The sequence below is a fragment of the Mustela erminea genome, chromosome 9 (assembly GCF_009829155.1).
Source record: "Mustela erminea isolate mMusErm1 chromosome 9, mMusErm1.Pri, whole genome shotgun sequence".
Classification (NCBI taxonomy): domain Eukaryota; kingdom Metazoa; phylum Chordata; class Mammalia; order Carnivora; family Mustelidae; genus Mustela; species Mustela erminea.
In genome coordinates, this window is record NC_045622.1 from 56,663,089 (window position 1) to 56,690,920 (window position 27,832).

At 35.6% G+C, this 27,832-nt stretch overlaps 1 protein-coding gene across 8 annotated transcripts in view; it reads left to right on the forward strand.

The window, feature by feature from the left end:
* The window catches only part of FCHSD2 (FCH and double SH3 domains 2), a 273,812-nt gene that overhangs the window by 181,843 nt on the left and 64,137 nt on the right, over positions 1 to 27,832 (forward strand). For all 8 annotated transcript variants that reach the window (XM_032360435.1, XM_032360440.1, XM_032360441.1 and 5 more), the window contains one exon: positions 26,517 to 26,639. In XM_032360435.1, the coding sequence (XP_032216326.1) occupies positions 26,517 to 26,639 (123 nt within the window). The remainder of the gene's footprint in view (positions 1 to 26,516; positions 26,640 to 27,832) is intronic.

Consider the following 27,832-nt stretch of genomic DNA (forward strand, 5'->3'; position numbering starts at 1 on the left):
TGGAAGTGTTAGCTAATGTTAGAGTGGTGATTATTTTACAGCATATAAATGTGTCAAACCAGCAAATTGTACATCTTAAACTTACACAGTGTTATATATGTGGCAGTTATATTTCAAAGGGACTGGAAAAAAAGAGAATTATGAAAGACTAGTGACAGTACATCTACAGTCATTTGAGTTTTGACAAGGGTTATCAAGACCATTCCATGAAGGAAAGAATAGTCTTTTCAACAAATGGTGCTGGGACAACTGAATATCCACATACAAAAGAGTATAAAAATGAATTCAAAGTGAATCAAAGCCCTAAATGTAAGAGCTAAAACTACAAAACTCTTAGAATTTTCCTTCTTTAGCCTTAGCCCTCATATCCTAGGAATTTATTGTACGTATATAAATAGATATCTATGAAAATATTTGTCTACATGTATGGTGAGTACAAAAGATTAAAAAAAGTTAAAAGCAACTGAAATGTTTAAAAATAAAACATTCGATAATTTGAATTAATTTAAATATTTTATAATAAACTGTCGATAATTTATGGTATATCCAAATGATTCACATATCCATTTTTAAATTATGTTGTAGAAAATTATTTAATGGGGGCGCCTGGGTGGCTCAGTGAGTTAGGCCGCTGCCTTCGGCTCAGGTCATGATCTCAGGGTCCTGGGATTGAGTCCCGCATCGGGCTCTCTGCTCAGCAGGGAGCCTGCTTCCTCTTCTCTCTCTCTGCCTGCCTCTCTGCCTACTTGTGATCTCTCTCTGTCAAATAAATAAATAAAATCTTTAAAAAAAAAAAAGAAAAGAAAATTATTTAATGTCATGGAAAATGTCAACACTGTATTAACATTAAAGTAGATCATAAATAATATATTTAATATAGTCCTAAATTTGTTTTTAAGTCTATTTTATAAATAAAATTTAAATATTTTATAAATACATGTTCACATATTTAGATAATCATCAAAGTACTTAGAAATGATTATCTCTAGTGAGATTACCTGTGATTTTTTTTCTTTTTTTAAACTTTTTATTTTTTATAAACATAAAATATATTTTTATCCCCAGGGGTACAGGTCTGTGAATCGCCAGGTTTACACACTTCACTCACCATAGCACATACCTTCCCCAATGTCCATAACCCCACCTGCCATCTCCCAACCCCCCTCCCCCCAGCAACCCTCAGTTTGTTTTGTGAGATTAAGAGTCACTTATGGTTTGTCTCCCTCCAAATCCCATCTTGTTTCATTGATTCTTCTCCTACCCCCTTAACCCCCGATGTTGCATCTCCACTTCCTCATATCAGGGAGATCATATGATAGATGTCTTTCTCTGCTTGACTTATTTCGCTAAGCATGATATGCTCTAGTTCCATCCACGTCGTCACAAATGGCAAGATTTCATTTCTTTTGACGGCTGCATAGTATTCCATTGTGTATATTAGCCAAACTATGGAAAGAACCTAGATGTCCATCAACAGATGAATGGATAAAGAAGATGTGGTATATATACCTGTGATTTTTATACAAAAATTTCTTCTATATATTCCTCCAACACCATAAAACTGTTCCCTCTGTTTCAACTGAGGGAACTGTTTCAACGCTCTGAGTACACAGCATACAGTTCAAAACCCATGTTCGTTTCTGGTGCTGTCTCTTGAATAACCTGACATTTTTGTCACATATGAACAATCCACTGCGCAGGAGTGATTCGGCTATTGACTTAGACTCACTGTAGCTACTTCTGCTTGCTTGGTTTGAACTTAACTGTATATTACTTACATTTTTAAATTTTATTGTGTTTGGTATTATAGATGATATTGTATTTTTATATTACATATTATAATGTAATTTATATTATTTATATGTTTTTAACTGCATAAAACTAAGCATATTTATAATAGTATTCTACAGCACTTAACTTTTTTTCATTGATGTGCATGCCAGAGTATCTTCAGATTTTGTAAATGGGTGTTATCAGTGTATATTTTAAATGATGGGAGTAAAGCTGACCAGAAAACAGCTGCCCAGAATTACAAGTCAAAACCAATTATTATTGTAAATGAAAAAGGAGAATTAATTAACATATTCTGTGGTTCATCTATAAACTTCATCAATAATCCTCTTCAGTTTCCTTCCTTTTCAATAAAATCATTAATAACTAACAGAGGTGTGTGAATTTCACCTCAACTGCCTTCCCATAATCAAAAGTAGGAAACTTAATAATTAGAGAAATTAAGGAAAACCAAGAAGCAGAAAAAAATTTTAAAGGCCTCTAAATTAGCCATAAACTAAATTTATTTCCTGATGAATTGCAAGTCCCTACCCAAGATTTGAGCCTTCCTGGGCATCTATGTTGCTCCCATACCCTAATATACCATTACTGTTCTGTGCTGCCTTGTACTAATTCAACAGTCTTTCTCTAATGCTGGCCTTCTCAAACCTTTTCATCGGGCATTCAGCAGTAAACAAATTCCTTATTTCTTCAACATTAAAAAATTCAAATATGTAGAAAAATACAAAAATATTATAAATACCCACATATCCATTACTTAAAATTAGCAAATAGTTATAACATTTTATTAGATTCACATAGATTTTTTAAAGAAATCAAGACACAGATAAAGTTTAAATCTTATTATACCCCTCAGCTGTTCCTTTCCTTTTCTCATTCCCTTCCACACTAAAGACAACTACTGTTCTGAAGATAGTATCTTTCCTTTCTTACCAGAGGTTTACAACACTTCTTTTAAAATCTACATGAATATTCATAAACAATATATAATACTGTAGTGTGCTTTTAAATTATTTACAGTGGCATTGTCTTTGCCTTTTCTGCAACTTAATACTTTTAACAAACATATTTGTGAACTTGATCATGTTCTACAACTGATTCATACATTTTAACTTCTCTGTTGTATGCCATTTTATAAACTGCAATTGCTTTACTTATTTTGCTTTTGAGAGACATTTCCGTGGTTTCTAATATTTTACTATTTAAAAAAATGCTCCTGTGAACATTTTTTGATATATTCATACACAGATAGACCTATACCTGGAACTGAAATTACTGAGTCATTGAGTATGTACATCTTCTAGCTTTGCGAAGGACCTACCAAGTATACTCTGTCTAGCAGTATATAAGTGTTCCCATTTTCCCACATCCACGTCAGTACGTAATATTAGCAGGCATTTTAGTTTTTGCCAGTTGATAAGTATTAAATGGTATTTTCTATTTGCATTTCCCTAATCACTAGTGAAGTTGAGTCCTTTTCATCATTTCTGTTTCTTTTGTTGTGAATTGCCTTTTCATATCCTTTACCCATTTTTCTATTCAGTTATGTTTTTCTTATTGATTTATAGGAATTATTTTCTGGATACTAATTCTTTGTTATATGCTACAAATATGCTTTTTTATTTATATTGCCTTTAATTGACAGAAGTTTTGAATTTTTATGTACTCAAAAATTATCATTCTTGGGCACCTGGGTGGCTCAGTGGGTTAAGCTGCTGCCTTCGGCTCAGGTCATGATCCCAGGGTCCTGGGATCGAGTCCCACATCCGGCTCTCTGCTCAGCAGGGAGCCTGCTTCCCTCTCTCTCTCTCTGCCTGCCTCTCTGTCTACTTGTGATCTCTGTCTGTCAAATAAACAAATAAAATCTTAAAAAAAAAAAAGTTAAAAAAATTATCATTCTTTTATTATTTGCATTTTTTGTTCCTCCACCTAGAGATACAGATATTAATCTTTGTTTTCCTTTAAACATTCTAAAATTTTGTTTTATAAATTTAAGTTTTTAATCTTTTTGTAATTTACTTGTATATACTATAGTTTAAGGTAAAGATTCCATTTTTTTAATTTTAGATAAGCACTTGTCCAAATACCATTTATTGAACAGTCTCATTTAGACTGAGCTCCATTATAAGCCAGTTCCCATATACATGCAGATCTGTTTCTGGGTTTTGTAATGTTTCATTGGTCTCTTGTATATCCCTGTCTAAAATCACCTAGTCCCTTTTTTAAAATTGTATTGGTTCATAGGGATCCTTCACTCTTCAGACTCAGCCTGTTATCATATGTATATCTTAGTTGGGATAACATTGAATTTATAGATTACTTGGATATATTTTAATATCAAGTCTTCTCGTGTGTATGAACATAATTTTCATCTCAATGTATTTAGTTTTTTTCTTACATCCTCCAGTTAATGTTTATAATAATGTTTATTTTCCCTAAAGATGCAGAATACTTTTTCCTATTTTATAGGATTATTTTTTTCCCTTTTGAGTATTTTTTCTTTACATTCTTTACACATTCTCAATGCATATGAATACTACTGATGTTGTATACTGACCTTTTTTTAAAAAAATACAGCTTTATTGGGGCGCCTGGGTAGCTCAGTTGGTTAAGCGTCTGACTCTTGATTTTGGCTCAGGTCATGATTTCACAGTTGTGAGATTGAGTCCCATGTAGAGCTACGTGCTCAGCATGGGGTCTGTTTGAGATTCTCTCTCCCTCTGCCGCTCTTCCCACTTGTGCATGTACTCTCTCTCTCAAAATAAATAAATAAAATACAGCTTTATTAAGATACTTTTTATACCATAAAATTCACCCATTATAAATACACAATTCATTTTCAGAAAATATATAGTTATGTAACCATCACCACAATTCAGTTTTAGAAAATGTTCCTCATCCCTGAAAGTTCCCATATACTTGTTTACAGCTAATGCCTGCTCCCACTCTCAGCCCCAGACAACCACCAGTCTGCTTTCTGTCTCTATAGATTTGCCTTTTCTGAAAATTTTACGTAAATGGAATCATAATACATGATATTTTGTGTCTGACTCCTTTCATTTAGCATGATATTTGTGAAATTCATCCACATTATATTATGTATCAGTAGTTCATTCCTTTTTACTTCTGAGTAATACTACATTGTGGAGATACCACATTTTTGTGGGGTTTTTAAAATTTTAAAATCAAGTTACTTAACATAAAGTGTAGTATTGGTTTCTGGGAGTAGAATTTAGTGATTCATCACTTACTTATAACACCCAAGGGCTCTTCCCAATAAGTGCCCTCCTTAATATCTACAACCCATTGAGTGTATCCCCCAACCAACCTCCCTCCAACAACCCTGTTTGTTTCTTATAGGTAAGGGTCTCTTATGGTTTGCCCCCCCTATTTTTATCTTATTTTTCCATCCCTTCCCCTGTGTTCATCTGTTTTCTTTCTTAAATTCCACATATGAATGAAATCATGTATTTGTCCTTCTCTGACTGTTTCACTTAACATAATACACTCTAGTTCCATTCATGTCATTGCAAATGGTAAGCTTTCATTCTTTTTGATGGCTGAATAATATTCCATTGTGTTTGTGTGTACACACCACATCTTTGTTTATTCACCAGTCAGTGGACATTTGGGCCCTTTCCATAATTTGGCTGTTGAGAGTGCTGCTATAAACAGTGGGGTGCATAAGCCCCTTCAAATCACCATTTTTGTATCCTTTGGGCAAATACCTACAAATGCAATTGCTGTGTTTTAGGGTAGCTTCATTTTTAACTTTTTGAGGAACATTCATACTGTTCTCCAGGGTGACTGCACCAGTTTGCATACCCACCAATTGTGCAAAAGGGTTCCCCTTTCTCCACATCCTATCACATTTTCATCCGTTCACCAGTTGATAGACATTTGAATTTTTTCTGGGTTTTGGGTAGTATGAATAATTTTGTTGTGAATGTTCATGTATAAGTCTTTGCATGGACAAATGTTTTTATTTCTTGTGCTTAAATACCAAGAAGTGGAATTGCTGGGTCATATGGTAATTTTATGTTTAACTTTTTTGAGAAACTGACAAACTATTTTCAAATTGGCTGTTTTCATTTTATATTCTTATCAACGACATATGAGGGTTTCGGTTTTACCATAAGCTTACCAACACTTGCTATTTGTCCTTTTAATAATGGCCATTTATGCAGTGGTATCTCATTGTAGTTTTAATTTACATTCTCCTAATGACTAATGATGTTGAAGTTCCCTCCATGTACTTACTGGTCATTCATATATCTTTTTTGGCAAAGTCTCTTTAGATCTTTTGACTATTTGTTAAGTTAGGTTGAGTTAATAATAGTTGTTATTGAATTGTAAGAGTTTATATATTCTGGACAAAGTTCTTTACGGGATACATGATTTGAAATATTCTCTCCTAGTCTGTAGCTTTTCATTTTTATAATGGTGTTTTTTAAAGTGAAGAAGTTTTATGGGGCAACTCAGTGATGTAGTCGGTTAAGTGTTCAGTTGCTTTCAGCTCAGGTCCTGATCTCTGGGTTGTGAGATTGACCCCTGAGTTGGGCTGCACTCAGCATGGAGTCAGCTTGAGACTCCGTCTCTACCCCACCCCTCCCCTCCTCTCTCTCTCTCTCTCTCTCTTTATTTTTATATATAAAAATAAATCTTAAAAAATTATAAAATTAAGGGGCACCTGGGTGGCTCAGTGGGTTAAGCCGCTGCCTTCGGCTCAAGTCATGATCTCAGGGTCCTGGGGTCGAGTCCCGCATCTGGCTCTCTGCTCAGCAGGGAGCCTGCTTCCCTTCCTCTCTCTCTGCCTGCCTCTTGCCTGCTTGTGATCTCTCTCTGTCAAAGAAATAAATAAAATCTTAAAAAAAAAATTATAAAATTAAAAAGTTTTAAATTTTGATGTAATATGATCTTTTTTTATATTTTGATGTAATATGATCTTTTTTTATATTGGGGGGATTATGCTTTTTGTGTCATAGCTAAGAAGACTTACCTTTCATTACATCATAAAATTTTTCTTCTGTGTTTTCTTCTAGAAGTTTTATAGTTTAGTCCTGTTCCCTCCTACTGAATTTCCTTGTCTCCATTGTCAAAAATCAACATAAATGTAAGAGTTTATTTTTTTTTAAGATTTCATTTATTTGACAGAGAGAGAGACAGTGAGAGAGGGATCACAAGCAGGGAGAGGGTGAGCGAGGGCACAGGCTTCCCACTGAGCAGGGAGCCCAATGTGGGCCTCAATCTCAGGACCCCAGGATCATGACGTGAGCCAAAGGCAGAAGCTTAACAACTAAGCCACCCAGGCACCCCAAGAGTTTATTTTTAAACTCTCAATTATATTCCATTGACTAGTATGCCTATCTTTACCTCATGATTCTACCATTTTGATTGCTATAATTTTGCAGTGACTTTTGAAATTAGATGTTGTACGTCCTTCAGTTTTATTTTTCAAAATTGTTTTGGCTATTTTGGGTCTCTTTACTATCATGTAAACCTCTGTTAAAAAAAAAAATGGCCAAGTGAGCTTTTTTTTGGAATTGTATTGAATCCCCAGGTCAATTTGGAGAGAATTAACCGTCCTCACACTATCTTCCATTCCATGAACATGGACTGCCTCTCAATTCATTTAGGTCTTCTTTAATTTCTCTTGGCATCATTTGTAGTTTTCAGTGCATAAATCTTGGCAATTCTTTTACTAAATTTATTTCTTTGTAAATTTTTTAATTCTATTTTTATTCTATTTCTTGATCTTCATTCTTGTTGCTTTGCATAATATATAAAAATACAACTTTTTTTTATGTTGATCATGTATTCTGCAGTTTATTAATAGGCTCTTTTATGTGTGTATATGTGTGGATTCCCTAAAATTTTCTTACATATATGAGATCAATCATCTGTGAATAAAGATAGTTTTAGTTCTTACATTACAATCTAAATGTCTTTAATTTCTTTTTCTTGCCTTATTATAGGGTTTTTTCTTTATTATTTCTATTTGTCTATTGAGATTCCTTACTTGTTGAGTTGTTATATTTTCCTTTTAAATCTTTGAACATAATCTTCTTTACACATATTGATAAAATGTACCTTAAGTCTGTGTTTGCTAAATCTAACATATTGGCCCACTCAGGCAATTTTTATTGACTGCTTTTCTCTCTGTGTTTAGGTAACATATTCATGTTTCTTTGCATATCTCGTAATTTTTGTTGAAAACTGGACATTTGAGATAACGTATTGTAGAAGATCTGGATTCTCCCCTTCTCCCCAAGGGCTGTTTTTGTTTCCGTTTTTGCTGAGGTAGATGGTTTCTTGTTTCATTGCTTGCCCAGACCAGTTCTGTAGAATCTGTTTTACAATATGCAGGCACAGTATTTCTGTTCAGTTCCTTATTTTATTCTTATTTTTATTTTTAAGCTTAAATTCCTGTCTGTCTTCATAACTTGGCAATCAGTCTGTGACTGGTGAGAAGTTGTGCCAATATTCAGACCAGTAAGGCTTTTTTTACCCTTTGCTGGTTGGGGAGAATATTCAGAGTTCAGGCCATCTTACCTTTTATTTTTCCTTGTGCCTTCTGAAGTCTTATCTTATGTGGCATTCTTGCCTGAAGCTATTCTTTCTTTCTCTTCATTCAATTCAGTTACCAGTTCTACTAAGATAGGCTGGCAGTGAAAACCAGTGGTTCAGTGCCAGAGAGAGTAACTTGATCTAGAACGGAAGGCAAAAAACTCCTGTCCCGAGGTATTACTACCAGAAGTAGTGATCCTGGTAGGATCTCAGACAGGAAAGCCCCCAGGTCTGCTAGCTTGAGGCTGTTGTCCCAGCTAGGATAACGATCTGACTAGCACAGTAGCTAGAAATTCAACAGAAAGATCCTATTTTGTATGGAACCAGAAGAGACCCAGAACTGCTAAGGAAATGTTGAAAAAGAAAAACAAAACTGGGGCCATCACATTGCCTGATGTCAAGCATTACTACAAAGCTGTGATCACCAAGACAGCCTGGGACTGGCACAAAAACAGATGCACAGACCAGTGGAACAGAGTGGAGAGCTCAGATATGGACCCTCAACTCTATGGTCAAATAATCTTCAATGAGGCAGGAAAAAAGACAGTCTTTTCAATAAATGGTGCTGGAAAAATTGAACAGCTATGTGTAGAAGAATGAAACTCGACCATTCTCTTACACCATACACAAAGATAAACTTGAAATGGATAAAAGACCTCAACATGAGGCAGGAATCTTTCAAAATCCTAAAGGAGAACATAGGCAGTAACCTCTTCGACATCGGCCACAGCAACTTCTTCCAAGCCATGTCTCCAAAGGCAAAGGAAACAAAAGCAAAAATGAACTTTTGGGACTTCATCAAAATCAAAAGTCTCTGCACAGCAAAGGAAACAGTCAACAAAACAAAGAGGCAACCCACGGAATGGGAGAAGATATTTGCAAATGACACTACAGACAAAGGGCTGATATCCAAGATCTATAAAGAACTCTTCAACTCAACACACACAAAACAGATAATCACGTCAAAAAATGGACAGAAGACAAGAACAGACACTTCTCCAAAGACGACATGCAAATGGCTAACAGACACATGAAAAAATGTTCATCATCAACGGCCATCAGGGAGATTCAAATCAAAACCACATTGAGATACCACCTGACACCAGTTAGAATGGCCAAAATCAACAAGACAGTAAACAATATGTGTTGGAGAGGATGTGGAGAAAGGGGAACCCTCCTACATTGTTGGTAGGAATGCAAGTTGTTGCAGCCACTTTGGAAAACAGTGTAGAGATTCCTTAAGAAACTATAAATAGAGCTTCCCTATGATCCTGCAATTGCACTACTGGGTATTTACCCCAAAGATACAGATGTAATAAAAAGAAGGGCCATCTGTACCCCAACGTTCAAAGCAGCAATGGCCACAGTCGCCAAACTATGGAAAGAACCTAGATAACCTTCAATGGACGAATGGATAAAGAAGATATGATCGATATATACAGTGGAGTATTATGCCTCCATCAGAAAGGAAGAATACCCAACTTTTTTATCAGCATGGATGGAACTGGAAGAGATTATGCTGAGTGAAAGAAGTCAAGCAGAGAGAGTCAAGTATCATATGGTTTCACTTACTTGTGGAGCATAAGGAATAACATAGAGTATATGGGGAGCTGGAGAGGAGAAGTGAGCTGGGGGAAACTGGAGAGGGAGACAAACATGAGAGACTGGGGACTCTACAAAACAAAGTGAGGTCTTTGGAGGGGAGAAGGGTGGGTGGGATTGGGTGAGACTGGTGGTGGGTATTATGGAGGACACGTATTACATGGAGCGCTGGGTGTGGTGCATAAACAATGAATTCTGGAACACTGAAAAGAAGTAAAATAAAATAAAATGAAAAAGAAAAAAAAAAGAGCTATAAACTCTCCACATACCCCTCTAATGACAGGGAGCCTCTATGGACACTTAAGATGTCTTTACCCAAAGGTTAGCAGTTTTTTTAACTCATTGTTTGCTTTTGATTGATTTCTAGAGCCTATAATGGATGATTTTGACAATTAGTTTTATAGTGTTTGGGGAGATTTGTCAGCCTGTTCACTCAGCTGTACTAGAAATCCTATTCCAGTAGATTGATTTTAAAAATCCAGCCTTTTTTGACTTGATCTGGTTCTAATAGTTTTATAGATTATTTTCAATTTTTCTGTTATATAGACATCAGATGATAATAATAACTTATTAGTTTTTATAGCTCATTTCTTTTTTCCTACATACTATATTTATTCAGTCTCTAATATAAAGATGCCTGATTTAATGGAGAAGGTGGAAATTCTTGAAAGTGTATTTGGTTTAGGGGATTACCCTATATCAGGATTAGAAAGTTATATTTTACTACTAATTTCTGAAAAAATTTTATAATCAGTAATTGAAGTTAAATTTTATTGTTGCTGCTGGTTTTTAGGTTTTGGGTTTTTTTTACATTTTGAGGACGAGCATATGATTTTTTTTTTTTAATATGGTGAAATACAGGGGCTCCTGGGTGGCTCAACTGGTTAAGCGACTTCCTTCGGCTCAGGTCATGATCCCGGAGTCCTGGGATCAAGTACCACATCGGGCTCCCAGCTCCATGGGGAGTCTGCCTCTCCCTCTGTCCTCCCCTCTCATGCTCTCTCACTGTGTCTCTCTCTCAAATTAAAAAAAATATATATATATAAATATAAATATATATATATATATATATATATATATATATATATGGTGAAATGCAGGAGCGCCTGGGTGGCACAGTGAGTTAAGCGTCTGCCTTCGCCTCGGGTCATGATCCCAGGGGTCCTAGGATTGAGCCCCACTTTGGGCTCCCTGCTCAGCAGGGAGTCTTCTCTCCCTCTTCTCCCTGCTCATGCTCTGTCTTGCCATCTCTGTCACTATCTCTCTGTCTCTCAAATAAATAAATTCTTTTTAAAAAGTGTGGTGGAATACATCAGTATATTTTCTAGTGTTTAGGTTCCTTTAATTTGGGGGATGAATCCTACTTAATCATGTTGTACTTTAATGATAACCATTGACAGGGCACCTAGGTTGCTCAGTCAGTTAAGCATGTGCCTGTGGCTCAGGTCATGAGCCCAGGGTCCTGGGAAGGAGCTCTGCATCTGGCTCCCTACTCAGCAGGGAATCTGCTTCTCCTGCTACAATCCTCCTTGGCTTGTGCTCTGTCTCTCATTTTCTCTCATTCAAATAAATAAATCTTTAAAAAAAAATGCCTATTGCCACATTATACATGTATATAAGTAAAATTGATCTTTAATTCCTTTTGCTAGTTTGGTACCAAGGTTATATCCCTAAAATGAGATTGGAGATTGTCTCTTTTTTGCCGAATCCTTTTTCTGTAAGCTAGGGATGAACTCTTTCTTAAACTTCCGGTTATACACCCCTCCGTCTGAGCTTATTGTCCTTGGAGTTTTGAACACACACACACACACACACACACACACACACACAGAACGACTTTTTGAAATTATCTGTGATCTCACTTGCCACTCACTACTAAGGCTGTTACAGTCTAGCTTCCACTGTCACTATGAAATTAAAATTGTTCTTACCAAGGTCAGTAATAACTCCTTTGTTGCCTTAGTCTTTATTATTCTTTATGTCCCAGCAGTGTTTGATGTTTGTTTTAATGACCACATAAAGGCCACTCCCCTTTTCTTGGGTTTGGTAGAACCATACTTCTACTGGTTTCTTCCATTTCTGGCTGCTCTTAGTAGAACTGGTAACTGAGCTCAGCTTTTGTTGTCTCATAAATATTCTTTCCTTGGCACTCTTATTTTTCCCTGAAAGCACTCTTTAGTCATAATTATTCCTAGTTATTTCAGCTCTCATCTTTAAATAAGTGATTCTCAAAAAACAAGACTATAAAGAACATTAGTTTGTTCATTACCATATGACCCACATCTACTATGTATTCTATATCTTGCACATAGTAGGCATTCAGTTTTATTAGATAAATGTTTGCAGTCTTCATTTCCAGCCCAAACTCTTCTTTTGATTTCCAGACCCAGATATTCAGGTGCTTAAGTTATTCTTCATCTCAGTAATAATATCACTGTTTATCAATTCCTTTGACCAGACACCAGGTGTCATCATTTCTTTCTTTTTTTTTTTTTTTTTAAGATTTTATTCATTTATTTGAGAGAGGGGGAGAGCACAGGCGAGGGGAAGGGCAAAGGCAGAGAGAGAAGTAGACTCTTTGCTGAGTGAAGTCGGGGCTCCATCCCAGACCCTGAGTTCATGACCTGAGCCAGAGACAGTGCTTAACTGACTGGGGCCCCCACATCTTTTTTCTTATATTCCTTCTGTATCCTAGTTATCAAACCCTGAGATATCTAGAATTTATCTCTTTACTTTCATCCCCTCTGCCACTGTTTTTTGGTTAAAAGTACTGCCCTTGTAGTATGCTGAAAAAAATACTGATTCAAGGAGGTAAGTCTGGAGTGGACAAGATGGAGGCAGAGAGAACAAAAAGGCTTGTTCAGTAATACTAGTGAGAAATGTTAGTAATAATCAAGAATCCTGGTAAGGCAAATGATATTTAAAGAAACAGAAGGATTACAGGACTGAAGGAGATGCCATGGAAGTCAAAAGAATATAAAACTCTGTTGTTTAATGGGGCAGTAAGCACAAAGAATGGCACAATGAGAAACAGTTGTCACTGTTAGAAGATTATAGTCATACTTATATAACCTACTAATTGCCTTACTTTGGTATTCCCATTGTGCATTTATAAAATAAGGCCCTACCTAAATTATATATTATAGCTCATATGCTTTAACTTAGTGACTTATGATTAAACATAATTTTGGAAGTGAAATATTTCTGTTAACTTTCTACATGTATACTCTTTTAAAAATACTTTTGGTGGGGATGCCTGGGTGGCTCAGTTGGTTAAGCAGCTGCCTTCGGCTCAGGTCATGATCCCAGGGTCCTGGGATCAAGTCCCACATCGGGCTCTCTGCTCAGCAGGGAGCCTGCTTCTCCCTCTGTCTCTGCCTGCCTCTCTGTCTGCCTGTGCTCACTCTCTCTGACAAATAAATAAAATCTTAAAAAAAAAAAAAATACTTTTGGTGAAATCCAAGTAACAGATATTTTAGTGATTGATTTATTAAAAATGTAACCAAAAATCTATCAGGATTTATAAACTTTATCTGTAACTTTGTATTTTTTAGCCATGAGGTTTAAGTAAGTTTATAGTGTTTTTTGGATTCCTACTGATAAAGTGTTCAAAGTTACATTAAAAGCTGGCAGACCTTCTTTTTTTTTTTTTAAGATTTTTTAAAATTTGAGAATGAGAGAGAGAGGGAGAGAAAGAGCACAAGTAGGGGGAGAGGGGGAAGAAGAAACAGGCTCCCCACTGAGCAGGGAGCCTGTGAGCTTGATCCCAGGACCCTGGGATCATGACCTGAGCCGAAGGCAGAGACTTCACTCACTGAGCCACCAGGCACCCCAACTATTCCTGTCTTTAAATATTACTTAAGGGTCACCTGGGTACCTCAGTCAGTTAAGCACCCAACTCTTGCTTTCAGCTCAGGTCATAATCTTGGAGTCTGTGATCAGAAGGGTCGCCCTCAGGCTCCCAACTTTAAATGGGGAGTTGGCTTCCTGCCTCCCCTTCCTCTCTCCCTCTGCCACTTGCCCTGCTTGTGCTCTCTCTCTCAAATAAATAAATAAATCTAAATAAATAATTAAATAATACTCAAAGATGTAGTTTTAATGACCACATAATATTTTATTAATATGCCATAAATTTTCCTGTCCTATTTTGTCTGCTTTCATAAATCTGTAGTAAGGTTTCTTTTATACACATTTTGTACACCTCTTTGATAACTTCCTTAAGATACCTTCTTATAACTTAATTCCCTGATCAAAAACAAAAATTTGTTAATACTTTGCATATAGACTGATTACCTTCCAGAAAGATTGTATCATTTTTATATTCCTAAAAACAGTGGATGAAAGTACCTATTTCCTTGTACCCTTATCAAAACTGTATTTTATAGATAATTAAACATAACTGTATAAGCAACAATTTGGATGAATCTATAATATTCTTAATTAAATATTTGCATTTTTTCTTGCTAGTAAGTTGAACATTTGAATTTTATACTATTTAAACCACTCTCCTGACCAATTACAAACTGAAGAAAAAGGATAGCTCATTAAAGGAACGAGATAGTGAATGCTGAAGATAGTAATGATAAATTAACAGTGTTGGAGCTTATATTTTATACCAAGCAAACTGACATCCAGTGTAATTTATTATATACTTATATCCTATTAGGTGCTATTTTAGACATGAGAGACATTTTTATTTCAGAGCATTCGTTCATTTATAATTTAACATATTTACTAGGTGCTTTCTATGTGCCATTTCCTGGAGAAACAATAGAGAACAAGATCCCCATGGCCTCTGTTCCCTTGAAGGAGAATAAAAATATAAAACTAACCTCATTTTTTAACTATTTATTACTTGCCACACATCATGCTAACACTATTGCACGTATTATTTCCTTTAATATTAAAATGATATGTGGAAATTGCATTTTGGAAACATGCATATATCTGGTCAGATTTGTTCATATAAACTGAAATACTAACATGCTTTATAAAAGGCCTTTCAGTATCAGAAATGTGGTGCTTTTGTGATAGAATGCATACACATCACAAAGTTTCATTTTGCTTAAATATTGTTGTGAGATCTTCAGATCTTAGAATGTTGGTAAAGAGAAGTTTAAAAGAGTAAGGATGATGGAAAAACTGATTCCCACTTAGGGCTAAAATTTATTTGTCCTGCTTCTATAAAATTAGAGCCAAGAATCAGCTGTGTTAGGCTATAAATGCCTTTTCAATTTGGCTTTGTTTGCACTTTATACGTAGCACTGTCACACAAAACACTGGGAGCTCTTGCCAGAGGAGACAGTCTGAGCAATCCACAGATGTCAAAGAAGCGCCTTGGGATTTTACTGCTTGTTTACACTAAGAGTCACCCACCATTCTCGTAAATTTCCTGTAAACCAGGGAGTTTTCTCTAAAAAACCAAAATCTAACAGAGAATCTGGAATGTTTTCACCAAATAGGCAGCTTTTAAAATCTGAATAAACCTCCACGACTCTTTAAAGAAAATTCAAGTTTGGGGTTCCTGGGTGACTCCATCAGTTAGGTGGGTGACTCCTGGTTTGGGCTCAGGTCATGATCTTAAGGTCGTGAGATTGAGCCCCATGTCATCAGGCTCCACACTCAGCAGGTAGTCTGCCTGAGATTTCCTCCCTCTCCTTTCCCCCTTCCCCCTCCTTCACTCATGTGTATGCATGCTCTCTCTAAAATAAGTCATTTTTTTAAAAGAAAATTAAGTTATAATTGTAAGTATTAAACTTTGGAATAAGGAAGTAGAAACTTAATTTTTCTCTTATAATCTTAAATCCATTACTTAGAAAGTGTTTGAGGCACAGTCTGTCATAACTACAATCTTACTAAATGGGGAGAAATATGTTTAGTTGTAACTTTTTAAGAAAGGGAATTTTTGTCATTGCTGCTAAGAAATGAATCCTGTCTTTCTTGACCTTCCTTCCTTCCTTCCTGAATGTCCTCAGCTAATGTTTTTTCTGTGATGCAAATACTGCTGAGCACAGCAGAGGTTCTTGCTGGAATTGAATTCAGTATGGACATGTGAGTGTTTATAAAAAGAAAAGCCAAATTCTTTCTTCATAGACTCTGTACTTGAAAGCTTTGATGTTCTGAATAACTGCATGCCCCCAAAAGTACAATTTTGCTACTGTATTAAAATTTGAACATATCCTGCTTTGCCTGTTTAGCTCAAAGGCCACTTTCAGTACATGTAAAGATCTAATTTGTGTGGCTCTTACCCTTTCATTTTTAGAAAATATTTGGAATTTTAAATCTGCTTTTAGTGTAAATCAAAGATCATTTTAAAACCTGAATTGTTTAATTAGGAAAACACATAATCAAAATAATAAATTAGTCTTAGGCAAACTTTGATAAGTATTGGTTTTAATAGTTAAGAACTAAACTGTTCTCTTAATAAAAATTGTGACAAATGTAATTCTTAAGGACTTTCAGATACATTCAGGCATCATTTCCTCCAGAAAATCTTCCTTAAACCTCTCTACCTGTCAAGATGGCTCTCTTCTAAGAAGCACCTTGTATAATTAAAATTACCAATTACATGCTCGTCCCTAACACTTGGCCACGTTCTTCATGATTATGTGTTCAAATACACCACATATGAACAGACTCAACCCTTGGCATAATTCTTGGCACACAGTAGGTTCTCAATAAATATTTTATTGAATTGAACTGTTGAATGATCACTTATTATGCTTATCACAGGTTCCTTTTTTTCATAATATTCCACATTGCATAGAAAAGTCAGGTGCAAAGAAATTTAGCTGTCTCATTTGAGTATACCATACATCTAAGATTCTTCAGTCAGAGGCTGTCTTGGGGCTGTAAAGATCAGACTGTGTTTGATATAGTCACCAAGTGTGTTTGGAGGGGAGCAATGGAAACATCTAAGACCATCACACTGTTTCCTTTCCATTAATGGTCCCATATATCCAAAAAATATGTATTAACTCTTCCCCAAAATTTCGAAGTGAGGAGCGTTTGTATTGCCTGCATCAGGGATATTGCCTCCTGAACTAAAACTAAAGCTTTATGTTCTTCATGCTAAATACTTTTTGGCATTTCAATACTTTCATATCATAAGTACACACAAAAAATGTCACTTAAAATAACATAGCCAAAAGATCAACATGAGGAAATTCTAGATCTAAATTGGGATGCCAAAAGTTCTTACGTTTGTAGAAGTCATATTTAGTCTCTGATATCTATATTTTTCTGGTTTATATACCTAAAGAGCTGAACTTCTGTAGTATTTTCTTCCAGAAGTCTTTTGATTTCCTCCATCAGGCCTTTTGACCCTCCAGTTCTCCTTGCTTCTAGCTAAAAACTTATGCTTACAGTTCCTGCATAAATATAAAACCAGAACAGTTACCATTTAAATGCAAGTCTATAAATCAATAAAACTCAAACTGACAAAATAATTACATATGATAACTGATAAAGATTAGTAGAACCTAAATTGCCACTTGAAACATAAATTATGATACTATCTTCCAAGTAGTTTGGAATTCGCAGTGCCTATTCTACCATATGCCTATAATGACTCTTTTTCTCACATTACCCTTTTTTGCTTTGTAAGTATAGCATTCACTGATGTCATTTGACCTCCACGTGTTGCAACTATATCATTTACATTTTAAGTTCAAAGTCATTTTAAGATCTGTTGTCATTAACCTAGGACCATTGGAGTAAAACTGCTTGACATATTGATCATAAGCATAAGCACAGAAACCCCATGGCAATTCCCTAGTAAAAGGTAATCAGTCATGTTACTGGATTAAATTATATCATTTAAAAATTATTTATTAAAATGAAAACAAAAATGTAAATTCCCACAAATAATCTGTGAACTGTGAGGATTGTGTGATTAAATCCCCTGCTTTCACTTTAAGGAAAACTACTCTAGTTTTGTCTATAGTATATGTGAGGAACAAAAGAGATTTGGGGCTACTGGGATAAGAACAGGGGCAAGAGATTCCCTAAAGCAGTATACTCAAGACAGTAGATCTTGACTGGAATCTCTTGTCATATGCTGCTTTAAGTTTGCCCGGGTATGTCACTCACCTTTATCACATTTTACTTGATTGTTGATTTTAGTGGGTTTGTTAGAAATGAAGATTAATGGTTAACAGTAGAGTAACATGGAAAATAATGGATGGCTGATGGACTTAAATATCTGTTCATGTATATTAAAAAATGGTCAAAATGATGTATATTAAAACTTCCAAATTAAGTATTTGTGGAGTCTATGAAGCTTTTTGCAAAATTCTGGATTCCCTGAAACACTGAGATAGAAACATGGCCACTAAACAGACAGCAGGAGCACCTGGTGGTTCAGTCAGTTAAGTGTCCAACTCTTGATTTCAGCTCCCATGATGATCTCCAGGTCCTGGGATTGAGCCCTGTGTTAGACTCCATACTCACAGGGAGTCTGCTTGTCCCTCTGCCTGTCCCCCCATTTGTGTTTGCTCTCTTTCTCTGTCTCTCTCTCAAACAAATAAAATCTTTAAAAATAAACCACAGCAACAATAAATCCTGGGGATTTCCAGAATTGCCATATTACATTACTTTAAATGTCCAGTTCTTTAAAAATTATGAAATGTGCAAAGAAACAGGAAAGTATAGCCCTTACAGAGGACTAAAAGGAGTCAATAGAAACTGACCCCAAAGAAGCACATACATTGGACTTTCTAGAAAAAGATTTTAAATCACCTCTTTAATATGTATAAAGAGCTTCCATAAAGCTGAAGAACTAAAGGAAATTATGAGAATAATGTCCCAACAAAGAGAGAATATCAATAAAGATAAATTATAACAAGAAACCAAATAGAAATTCTGGTGTTAAAAAGTACAATAACTGAAATAAAAATACACTAGAAGGGTTCAGCAGCAAGGGTGAGCTGCAGAAGGAAAAATCCATGAATTTAAGGTCAGACAGTTGAGATTAGCCAGTCTGAGAAAGAAATTGTATATTTAAAGTCTGATTTAAAAGATAACACATAGGGGCACCTGGGTGGCTCAGTGGGTTAAAGCTTCTGCCTTCGACTCAGGTCATCAGCCCAGGGTTCTGGGATCAAGCCCCACATCTGGCTCTCTGCTCAGCAGGGATCCTGCTTCCTCCTCTCTCTCTGCCTGCTTCTCTGCCTGCTTGTGATCTCTGTCTGTCAAATCAATAAATAAAATCTTTAAAAAAAAAAAAAAAGAAGAAAGTCGTTTAAAAAAAGATAACACATAAAGGAGTAATCATAAAATGTTGTCAATGGACTTATAACATGTGAAGATATACTTGTAGGACAGTAATGGCACAGAGGAGGGAGAGAGTAGAGCTTTGTAGGACCAGCGTTTATATGCTGTTGGAATTAAGTTTACATTAATCCAGTTTGCTTTAAATTAAGATGTTAATTGTAGTTTCCAAGTAGCCACTATGAAATAACTCCAAAAAATACATAATAAAAGAAATATCAAGGGAATTAGAATGTTATGCTTGAAAATGCCTATTTTACAGATCTCATGAGGAGATACTGTTATCATCTCTTTATTTTTGAATTGGGGAAACTGAGGCCCAGAGAGGTTATACTGTTTATTTAATAGAATCAAAACTGAAAACCAAGTCCGTCACAAAAATCCCTATGATAGGTCCTATAAAGGAAATAAATGAAAATCTTGGGTAGAACATAGAAATGGTTAAGCTTTATTATTTTAATATCCATGTCTTACAGGAACTATATTCTTTTGACTCCAGGTCAGGAATTTAAAGCTCGGGAATTTAAAGCTCAGTGTTTTCCTGCAGTAGTATTTTTAGTAAGCGGTAAAGCTGAATTTGAATGCAAGTGTATATGGCTCAAAGCTTTCTGTTCGACCATGCTGCTTTCACATTGCAACCTAAATATCGAGATGGTTTTAGCACACACCACCAATTACGCATGCTAGTAAATAACTCAACAGGACAACACAAATATTAGAGAAAAGCAGTACTAAATTTTTCTTTCCTGGAGTTTTGTAATTCACAGACGGGAGCTTTCTTATTTGTTTCCTCTTTCACAGAACCTGAAATAACTCAGGGCTTTTAAACAAAACAACCTGGGTGATCTGTTTCTAGTTTTACTTTACTCAGTTTTACATCTGAGTATTACTTTGCTTTACATCAATTGTCGTATTCATCCATGTGTTAAAATATTTACAAGGATACAGATGCAGCCCAGCACTTGTTTTTGTCTTTTTTAATTTTTTTAAAATTTTTTTATTGAAGTATAGTTGACACACAGTGTTTCATTGTTTCCAGGTGTACAACATAGTGATAGGCCAACTGCCGCGCTTACCACAAGTGTGGCTGCTATATGTCATCATGCAACATTATTATAAGATCATTGACTATATTCCCTGTGCTGCACCTTTCATTCCCATGACTTCTTCAATCTCTCTAAATTTATAAAAATGTACTTGCTCTGATTCTGGTTATGTGTCGCTGGGGTCTTCTCAGAAATATAAACAAATGCAAGCGGCAGTCATTGTTCTCTTCCATCAGCAAAAGAGGACTATAAAATTCCATGATTTAATTTTAGGAGAGTTCATATTTATCATCTTCTTGGTATTTATATCCTTGACTATTATCAGAGACTATTTCAGAATGCCCATTGCTCTTAGAAGAATTTGCCTTTCTAGGCTGCATTAAGGAAATTCAGGAGATTTCAACATAACTGTATGACTAGAGAATCTGTGCCCTTCCTGGATCTAAATAAGGAGGCCACTGTTTAAAGTTCTCACTGTAAGGGAACATTGCATGAAATGCTTAGAAAAATGACACATTTTCTTTCTCCTAACTCCTAATTCAGCATAATTTTCCTCTTCAGGTTCCAGGAAATTTATACTTCCTTGTTTAAAAAAAAAAAAAATTTTTTTTAAAAAAATAAAGTTCAGCAGAACATCCTTGTATTTTAAATTTCTGATTTTTTCTGTCAAGATATCCCAACTATTTATTTATTTATTTATTTACTATTTTGAATTGTATCTACTAATATGAGTTTGGAACCCAAACTCAACTGATTTTAGAGATCAAATCAGTCAAATGAGTAAAGAGGACAGGGATAATAATGTATAAGGAACACGTCTTTTGGTAACAGAAAGGAACATGGCTGCTTAAAGGTATTCAAATTAAGTTTTTTAAGTTAAAAAACTGCTAGACCATTAAAACATGTTGCTGATCAAAGGCCTGTGGTTTCTCAAGTGAGACATTACAGACTTCTTCCCTTAGCAATTTGTATCAAATAGTTTTTTTGAACTTTGACTAGATTTAAAATACATATTTGGTTGGGTTACCTACCAAATTTTTGCATAGTGGAGACGACTAAGGAGCTCATTCTGCCAGATTAACTCATATTTGTATAAACCCCAAAGAATGCCTCTCCTGCCATTTCTGAGGAAATACGTGAATTCCACTTTATCATTGTAATTACCATTACAAAATTTGTGACTCTTCATACGACTCTCTGTATTAATCGAAGATTGTGCACGTGTGCTCATTTGAAAATGACCAAACAAGTGTACTTAGAACATTCTTGTGCCTTGCTCATTAAATGTTAGACAGGGTTCGGATGCATCTTCACCATGCATGCCCTCGTTGTGACACATTTGCCATTTATTGAAAGCTTTGAGTAGTTCTTAACTTTGAGTTTTCAAGAAATAATGTATAGCTGGGCACTTGGCTGGTTCGGTCCATGTTAAGCCTCTGACTTTGGCTCAGGGCATGATCTCAGGGTCCTGGGAGGGAGCCCTGCGTCAGCCCGGCAGGAAGTCTGCTTCTCTCTTTCCCTCTCTTTTGCCCTTGCTCATGCTTGTGTTGCACTCCTTCTCAAATACATAAATAAATTCTTAAAAAAAAAGAAATACATGTTCCTTTTGGAATGTATTTGTGATTCGGTAATAAAAATTATCTACTTCAAACTTCTATTTTTGTTTAATTGAAGAGAACTAGGAATATAGGACAAGCTATTTAGTTATTACTTGTAGTTAATTGCCTAGATGAATCAAAGTTTTTCTTACGACTTTCAAAAGAAATAATTTAGATAGTATGGCCAATACAAGCTACAGTTATTATTCATTACCCTTTAATGAGGAGTCTCTTAATTGCAAATAACAGAGACAACTCAAAGTAGCTTGACCAAAGTGAGAATTTGTTGGCTCCGGTAGCCAATCATAGAAGGGACAAAGGGGTGCTTACTCAGAAACTACCCAATCCAAGGACACTCCCGTCTGCCCCCTATTCCCAGCTTCTCTCTGCCAAATTTCTCATCACTGCTTTTCCTTGTGAGTTAGTGTAAATCTCTTCTACTGAAGATAGACTTTCTTTATTTGGTAGGAAGAATAGCCATTTGGAGGTAAAGAATAGGCTATTTTGGACTCAGCTTCCGTCCCAGGGATCACCTACTGTAGGTCAAATGTCATTAGTAAATGTTAGATGCCTGTGTCAGCCATCATTATCACTATTTGAATGAAGAGAAGTTGGGGCGTGGGAGAATCTTCTAAGCCAAGAGAATAACTTAATTGGAAACATGAAAGTAAATATCATTTTCTAAAATGGCTCAGTGTGGTTGGGATGTAGAGTACAATGTAGACAACAGTGATGAGAGATGGTGCTTACAGAGGTAGTTTGGGACTAGATTGTAAAGGGCCATAGATAACAGTTAAGAATTTTGACTTTTCAAAAAATACAGTGGGAGCCATTGAAAATAAAATTATGGCTGCTGTGAAGTGTGTAAACCCGGCGATTCACAGACCTGTACCCCTGGGGATAAAAATATATGTTTATAAAAAATAAAAAATTTAAAAAAAAAAAAGAAAAGAAAATTATGGCATCACCTTTTTTCCACATCTGATATTTAATCTTTATTTTTTTTATGGAAAATAGCCAATGTATACTGCAATGAAGAGTTACATAATAACTCCAATGTACACATTACCTAGCTTTAAGAGTTACTAATATATGACCAATCCACTGAAGACTTTGAAGGAAGGCAAGAAAGGAGATTAACATTGTGCCACTTCCTTTGTTTAATCTTCACAATGTGCCTTTGGAGTATATAGTATTCCCACTTACTCTAATTACAAATGAGAAAACCATCCAAATGAGGAATGAAGTAGCAGTGCTGGCCTTCTAACCCACATCCAACTTACTTCTGAACTCAGCTTCTTCCCCATGCTACAGCATGCTGCCTCTAATTCTGATGTTGGCATGATTCTGTTGAAGAGACAGCTGCTGATCTGCCCTCCTGCTGTGTTGGGGCTGTTGACCCTATTCAGGATGGTAGACTTCTCTGCTCTAGCCACTCTTCCTCCTCCAGGCTCACCAGGATCTAAGTCTACATAAATGCGCAACCTAATCAGCTGAAGTAACTATTTAGTCCAGCGATTCTCACAGTATGGTCCCCAGACTAACAGCAGTTGTTAGAAAATAAAAATTCTCAGTCCCCCACCCCCATCCCAGCCTACTGAATCAGAAATTCGGAGGCTAGGAGCTCGTGATGCCTGTATTGCCATTTGCTGTGTGGGGTTTTTGTTTTTGTTTTTTTCCTATTTGCTGTGTTTAAATAAAATGCCTCATTTGTTTCCTGCAAATATGAAGTTAAGACCACCTACCAAGAGCATTTCTAAGACAAAACCATATTAGAAGAATTTATATATTTCTTTTTTAGCAAGTTCATGAAAAGCATGTCCTAAGTTAGGAATTCTTATTCAGACAACACCAGCAGTCTCACTGGGGTTGTTACATAACTTCATGGAAAGGAATTTTAAGGAATTTATACAGCCTATATTTAAAGTGCTTGACGGTGCCATCTGGTGGTGTAAGTGCTATAGAACATGCAGCTCTGTTACTCTGCTTTGGGGATAGAATGTGAGTATTTTTTAAAAATCAGTTTTATAGGGCACCTGAGTGGCTCAGTTGGTTAAGCAACTGCCTTTGGCTCAGGTCATGATCCTGGAGTCCTGGGATCGAGTCCCCCATCAGGCTCCCTGCTTGGTGTGAAGTCTGTTTCTCCCTCTGACCTGTCCCTTCTCATGCTCTCTCATTCTCTCTGTCTCTCAAATAATCTTTTAAAAAATTAGTTTTATAGGGGCGCCTGGGTGGCTCAGTCAGTTAAACATCCAACTTTAGGTTTTGGCTCAGGTCACAAAAATCTCAGGGTCGTGGGATCAAGCCCCGCATAGGGCCCCATGCTCAGCATAGGGCCCCATGCCCAAGCAGTCTGTTTGGATATTCTCTCCCTCTGACCCTTCCCCCACTCGCATGGATGCAGACTTGCACTCTCTCTCTAATAAATAAATCTTTTTAAAAATCTGGTTTTAGAGTAAAAGTTTAATAGAATAGCCAAACATAAGATGTACAAAGAATTTATCTACTGTAAAACCTCCATTGAGGATTCTTAGATGTGATACCAAAATACAAGCAACAAAAGAAAAGTAGCTAAATTAGGCTTCATAAGAATAAGAACTTTTGTGCATTGAAGGACAGTATCGAGAAAGTGAAAAAGCCCACAAAATAGAACATATTTGGAAGTCATACATCTCATAAAATATATGTATCCAAATATATGAAGTACAATTAAAATTCCACAACAAAAAGACAAACAACCCAATTAGAAATGAGTGAAAGACTTGAATAGACATTTCTCCAAGGACAATAAAGATATGGCCAATAAGCACATGAAAAGATACTTAACATTATTAGTCATTAGATAAATGCAAGTCAAAACCACAATGAGATACTGCTAAGATGGCTTGAATAATTTTTTAAAAAGAAACAGAAAATTAAAAGTGTTGGAGAAGATTTAGAGAAATTAAAACCTTCATACATTGCTAATGGGGATGTAAAATGGTGCAGCTACTGTAAAAAAGTTTGGCAGTTCCTCAAATAGTTAGACATGGAATTACCATAGGACCCAGCAATTCTACAAGTAGGCATATACCCCAGAAAATTGGAAACAGATGTTCAAATAAAAACTTCTACATAAAGGTTCATAGCACCATTATCCATAATGGCCGAAAAGTGAAAACAACCCAGATGACCATAAGCCTATGAATGGAGCAAACAGAATGTGGTTTATCCATACAATGGAATATTATTTGGCCATAAAAGAAATGAACTATTAATACAATGATGAACTTTGGAAACATTATGCTACATGACAGAGGCAAGCACAAAATGACTTATGTTCTATGATTCTATTTATATTAAATGTCTAGAATAGGTGAATCCATAGAAATAGAAAGATTAGTGGTTGCCATAGGTGGGGGTATGGGGGGACATGGCAGTCACCACCCAATGGATATTGGGAGATTTCTTTTGGGTCAGTGCAGATGTGCTGGAATTAGGTAGTAGTGATAGTTGTACAATATTGTGGATGTACTAAAAGCAAAGGAATAGTATACTTTAAAATAGCTGAGATGGTAGATTTTATATTGTACAAATTTTACCTTGATTTTTAAGAAGACCTCCATTGATCGGCAAGAGTCCAGAACCTTTTTAGATGATGATGGTGATGATTATGATGATGATAGATAGATAGATTTTGCCCATAGTTGTTGCTAATATGTATGCTACTGGTTCTACTTTTTTTAACATTAAATTATTTATTTATGCTTTTGTAACTATAGTTAACAGAGTTTTTGTTGCCATGTATATTTTAGTCATTATACATGATGGTGGGTTTTCTTTGTTTTTTGTTTTTTTTTTTTTTTAATTTCAGTGAGTCCTACTCTAAATGCTTAAAGAGTATTTAAAACTCCTCAGAGACATTTCATTGGTATTTCTTCCCCCAAACTACCTGCAATTCACTTTTTAAAAACGATTTCTATTGTTTTTTTTCTATGACTGCTCTACAGTAAGAATATACTAATTTATAATCCTACCAACAATGGAAGAGGAGAAATGGAGGAGATTAGGGGCGCCTGGGTGGCTCAGTAGGTTAGGTATCTCCCTTCAGCTCGGGTCATGATCCTGCAGTCCTTGGATGGAGCCCCATGTCAGGCTCCCTGCTTCTCTCTCTCACTCAGCCACTCCCCCTGCTTGCACTCTCTTGCTTCCTCTCTGTCAAATAAATAAATGAAATCTTAAGAAATGGAGGAGATTAATGTTTGCATTGTCTACTCTGTTTCAGGCACTATGCCTCGATCCTTTCACATCCATTGTTTCATTCAATTCCCACACGTACTGTGTTATAAAGTGACAACAGTTGTTGACAAAGTTTATAAACAGACAAATGAAGATCAGAACCTAGCCACTTTGTCTCCAAGTTTTGTTCTGTTCCCACAGCCTTACCAATATTGAATTTTCTCTTTTTTAGTTCCTATTCATTAGAACGATTCAACATTCTCCCAGGTGATTGTTTACTGTTTACATGTTCACATTCATAATAATCTTTATCTTTTGTCCACTCATTATTAATGGATTTTAAACTGAATTTACTTTGTGAACACTAGGTATTACATATCAGAGCTTTGTCATAATTTTTTGGCTTTTGTTTACTGTTTTACAGGCTCTTGATGGAAATGTGTATGATCACCTGAAGGATTATTTAATAGCCTTCAGTCGAACTGAGCTAGAAACATGCCAAGCTGTGCAGAACACATTCCAGTTTTTATTAGAAACCTCCAGCAAGGTAAGGTACCTTTAATGTAATATGTGGTATTATCCATTTTAGAATCTAAAATGTTTCGTATATAAATAAAATGAAGGTACCAATACATTAAAAGAATGCTTTTAAAGGGCAAATTTCTTGGAAACAGTATTCCTTCTAACAAAGTTGGAAGGTGTTCTCTTCTCCTTGATGAGTTGGCACAACGTGGAAAAAAGGGAGGTAATGATACAAGTTAGATCAGGACATGAGTCTGCTGCCATGTATGTTGCTTTTGAGAAGAAATGATTTAAAGAGTTTTACCTTCCACTCAAAATAATTTGTGAATGCACTCAACTCATGCGGGGACAACAAGATCATGTCTCAATTCAAAGAATAATAAAAGGGCACAAAAGGAAAAGTAACATTTTATAATCATTAAAGAAGTGAATAATAAAAGGGCACAAAGGGAAAAGTAACATTTTATAATCATTAAAGAAGTGAATAATCTTTTTTTTTTAAATTAACCTTACCTTTTATATGCTGTCATACTCTGATAGTAATCTTTTTATTCAAAAGTGTTGAGATCTAGCAGGTTTGCTGGCATGTTCACACTGTGTGCAGAGAAAACAAACAAAATTGTTTGAATTCCTTAGGATCTGATAGATTAAAATTTTTTGCAACAGAAAAACTATCCTTTTGAAGATAAATTGTTCTTGTGATTAATAATGTTATTTTTATTCCGATAAATGCATAGCAAATATCTCCTGACTGAATGCATGCATTTGTAAAAATATATTCATCTTATAATGACTATTTTTGAAGATCCAGTTCGGTCCTCTTTTTTGGCAGGGGAAGCAGGAACTGGCTAATACCTTAAGATATTGTTTAGAAAAGAATCAGGGTTTCTTAAGAAGAGTCATAGACTCTTCTTCTTAAACACGTCATTATGTATATATTCTTGTTTTCAGTGTACCATAGCTCTAATTCTGTTTTTTTAAAAATTCAAAATATAAAGTTAATAATGGAAATATAAAGATCACTGGTCTGGTGCTTTGAAATCCTGTCATACTTCTATTTTCCTTTATTTTTACTCTCCAGAACCTAATACAAGACATAAAGGGATTGATGCATGGAAAGAAGGATGGGCAGAAAGATGGATAGTTACGTGAAAGGAAATGTAAAAAAAATGTTACTTAGGGGTACTGGTGCAACTCAAAGTTAAGTGTCTGCCTTCA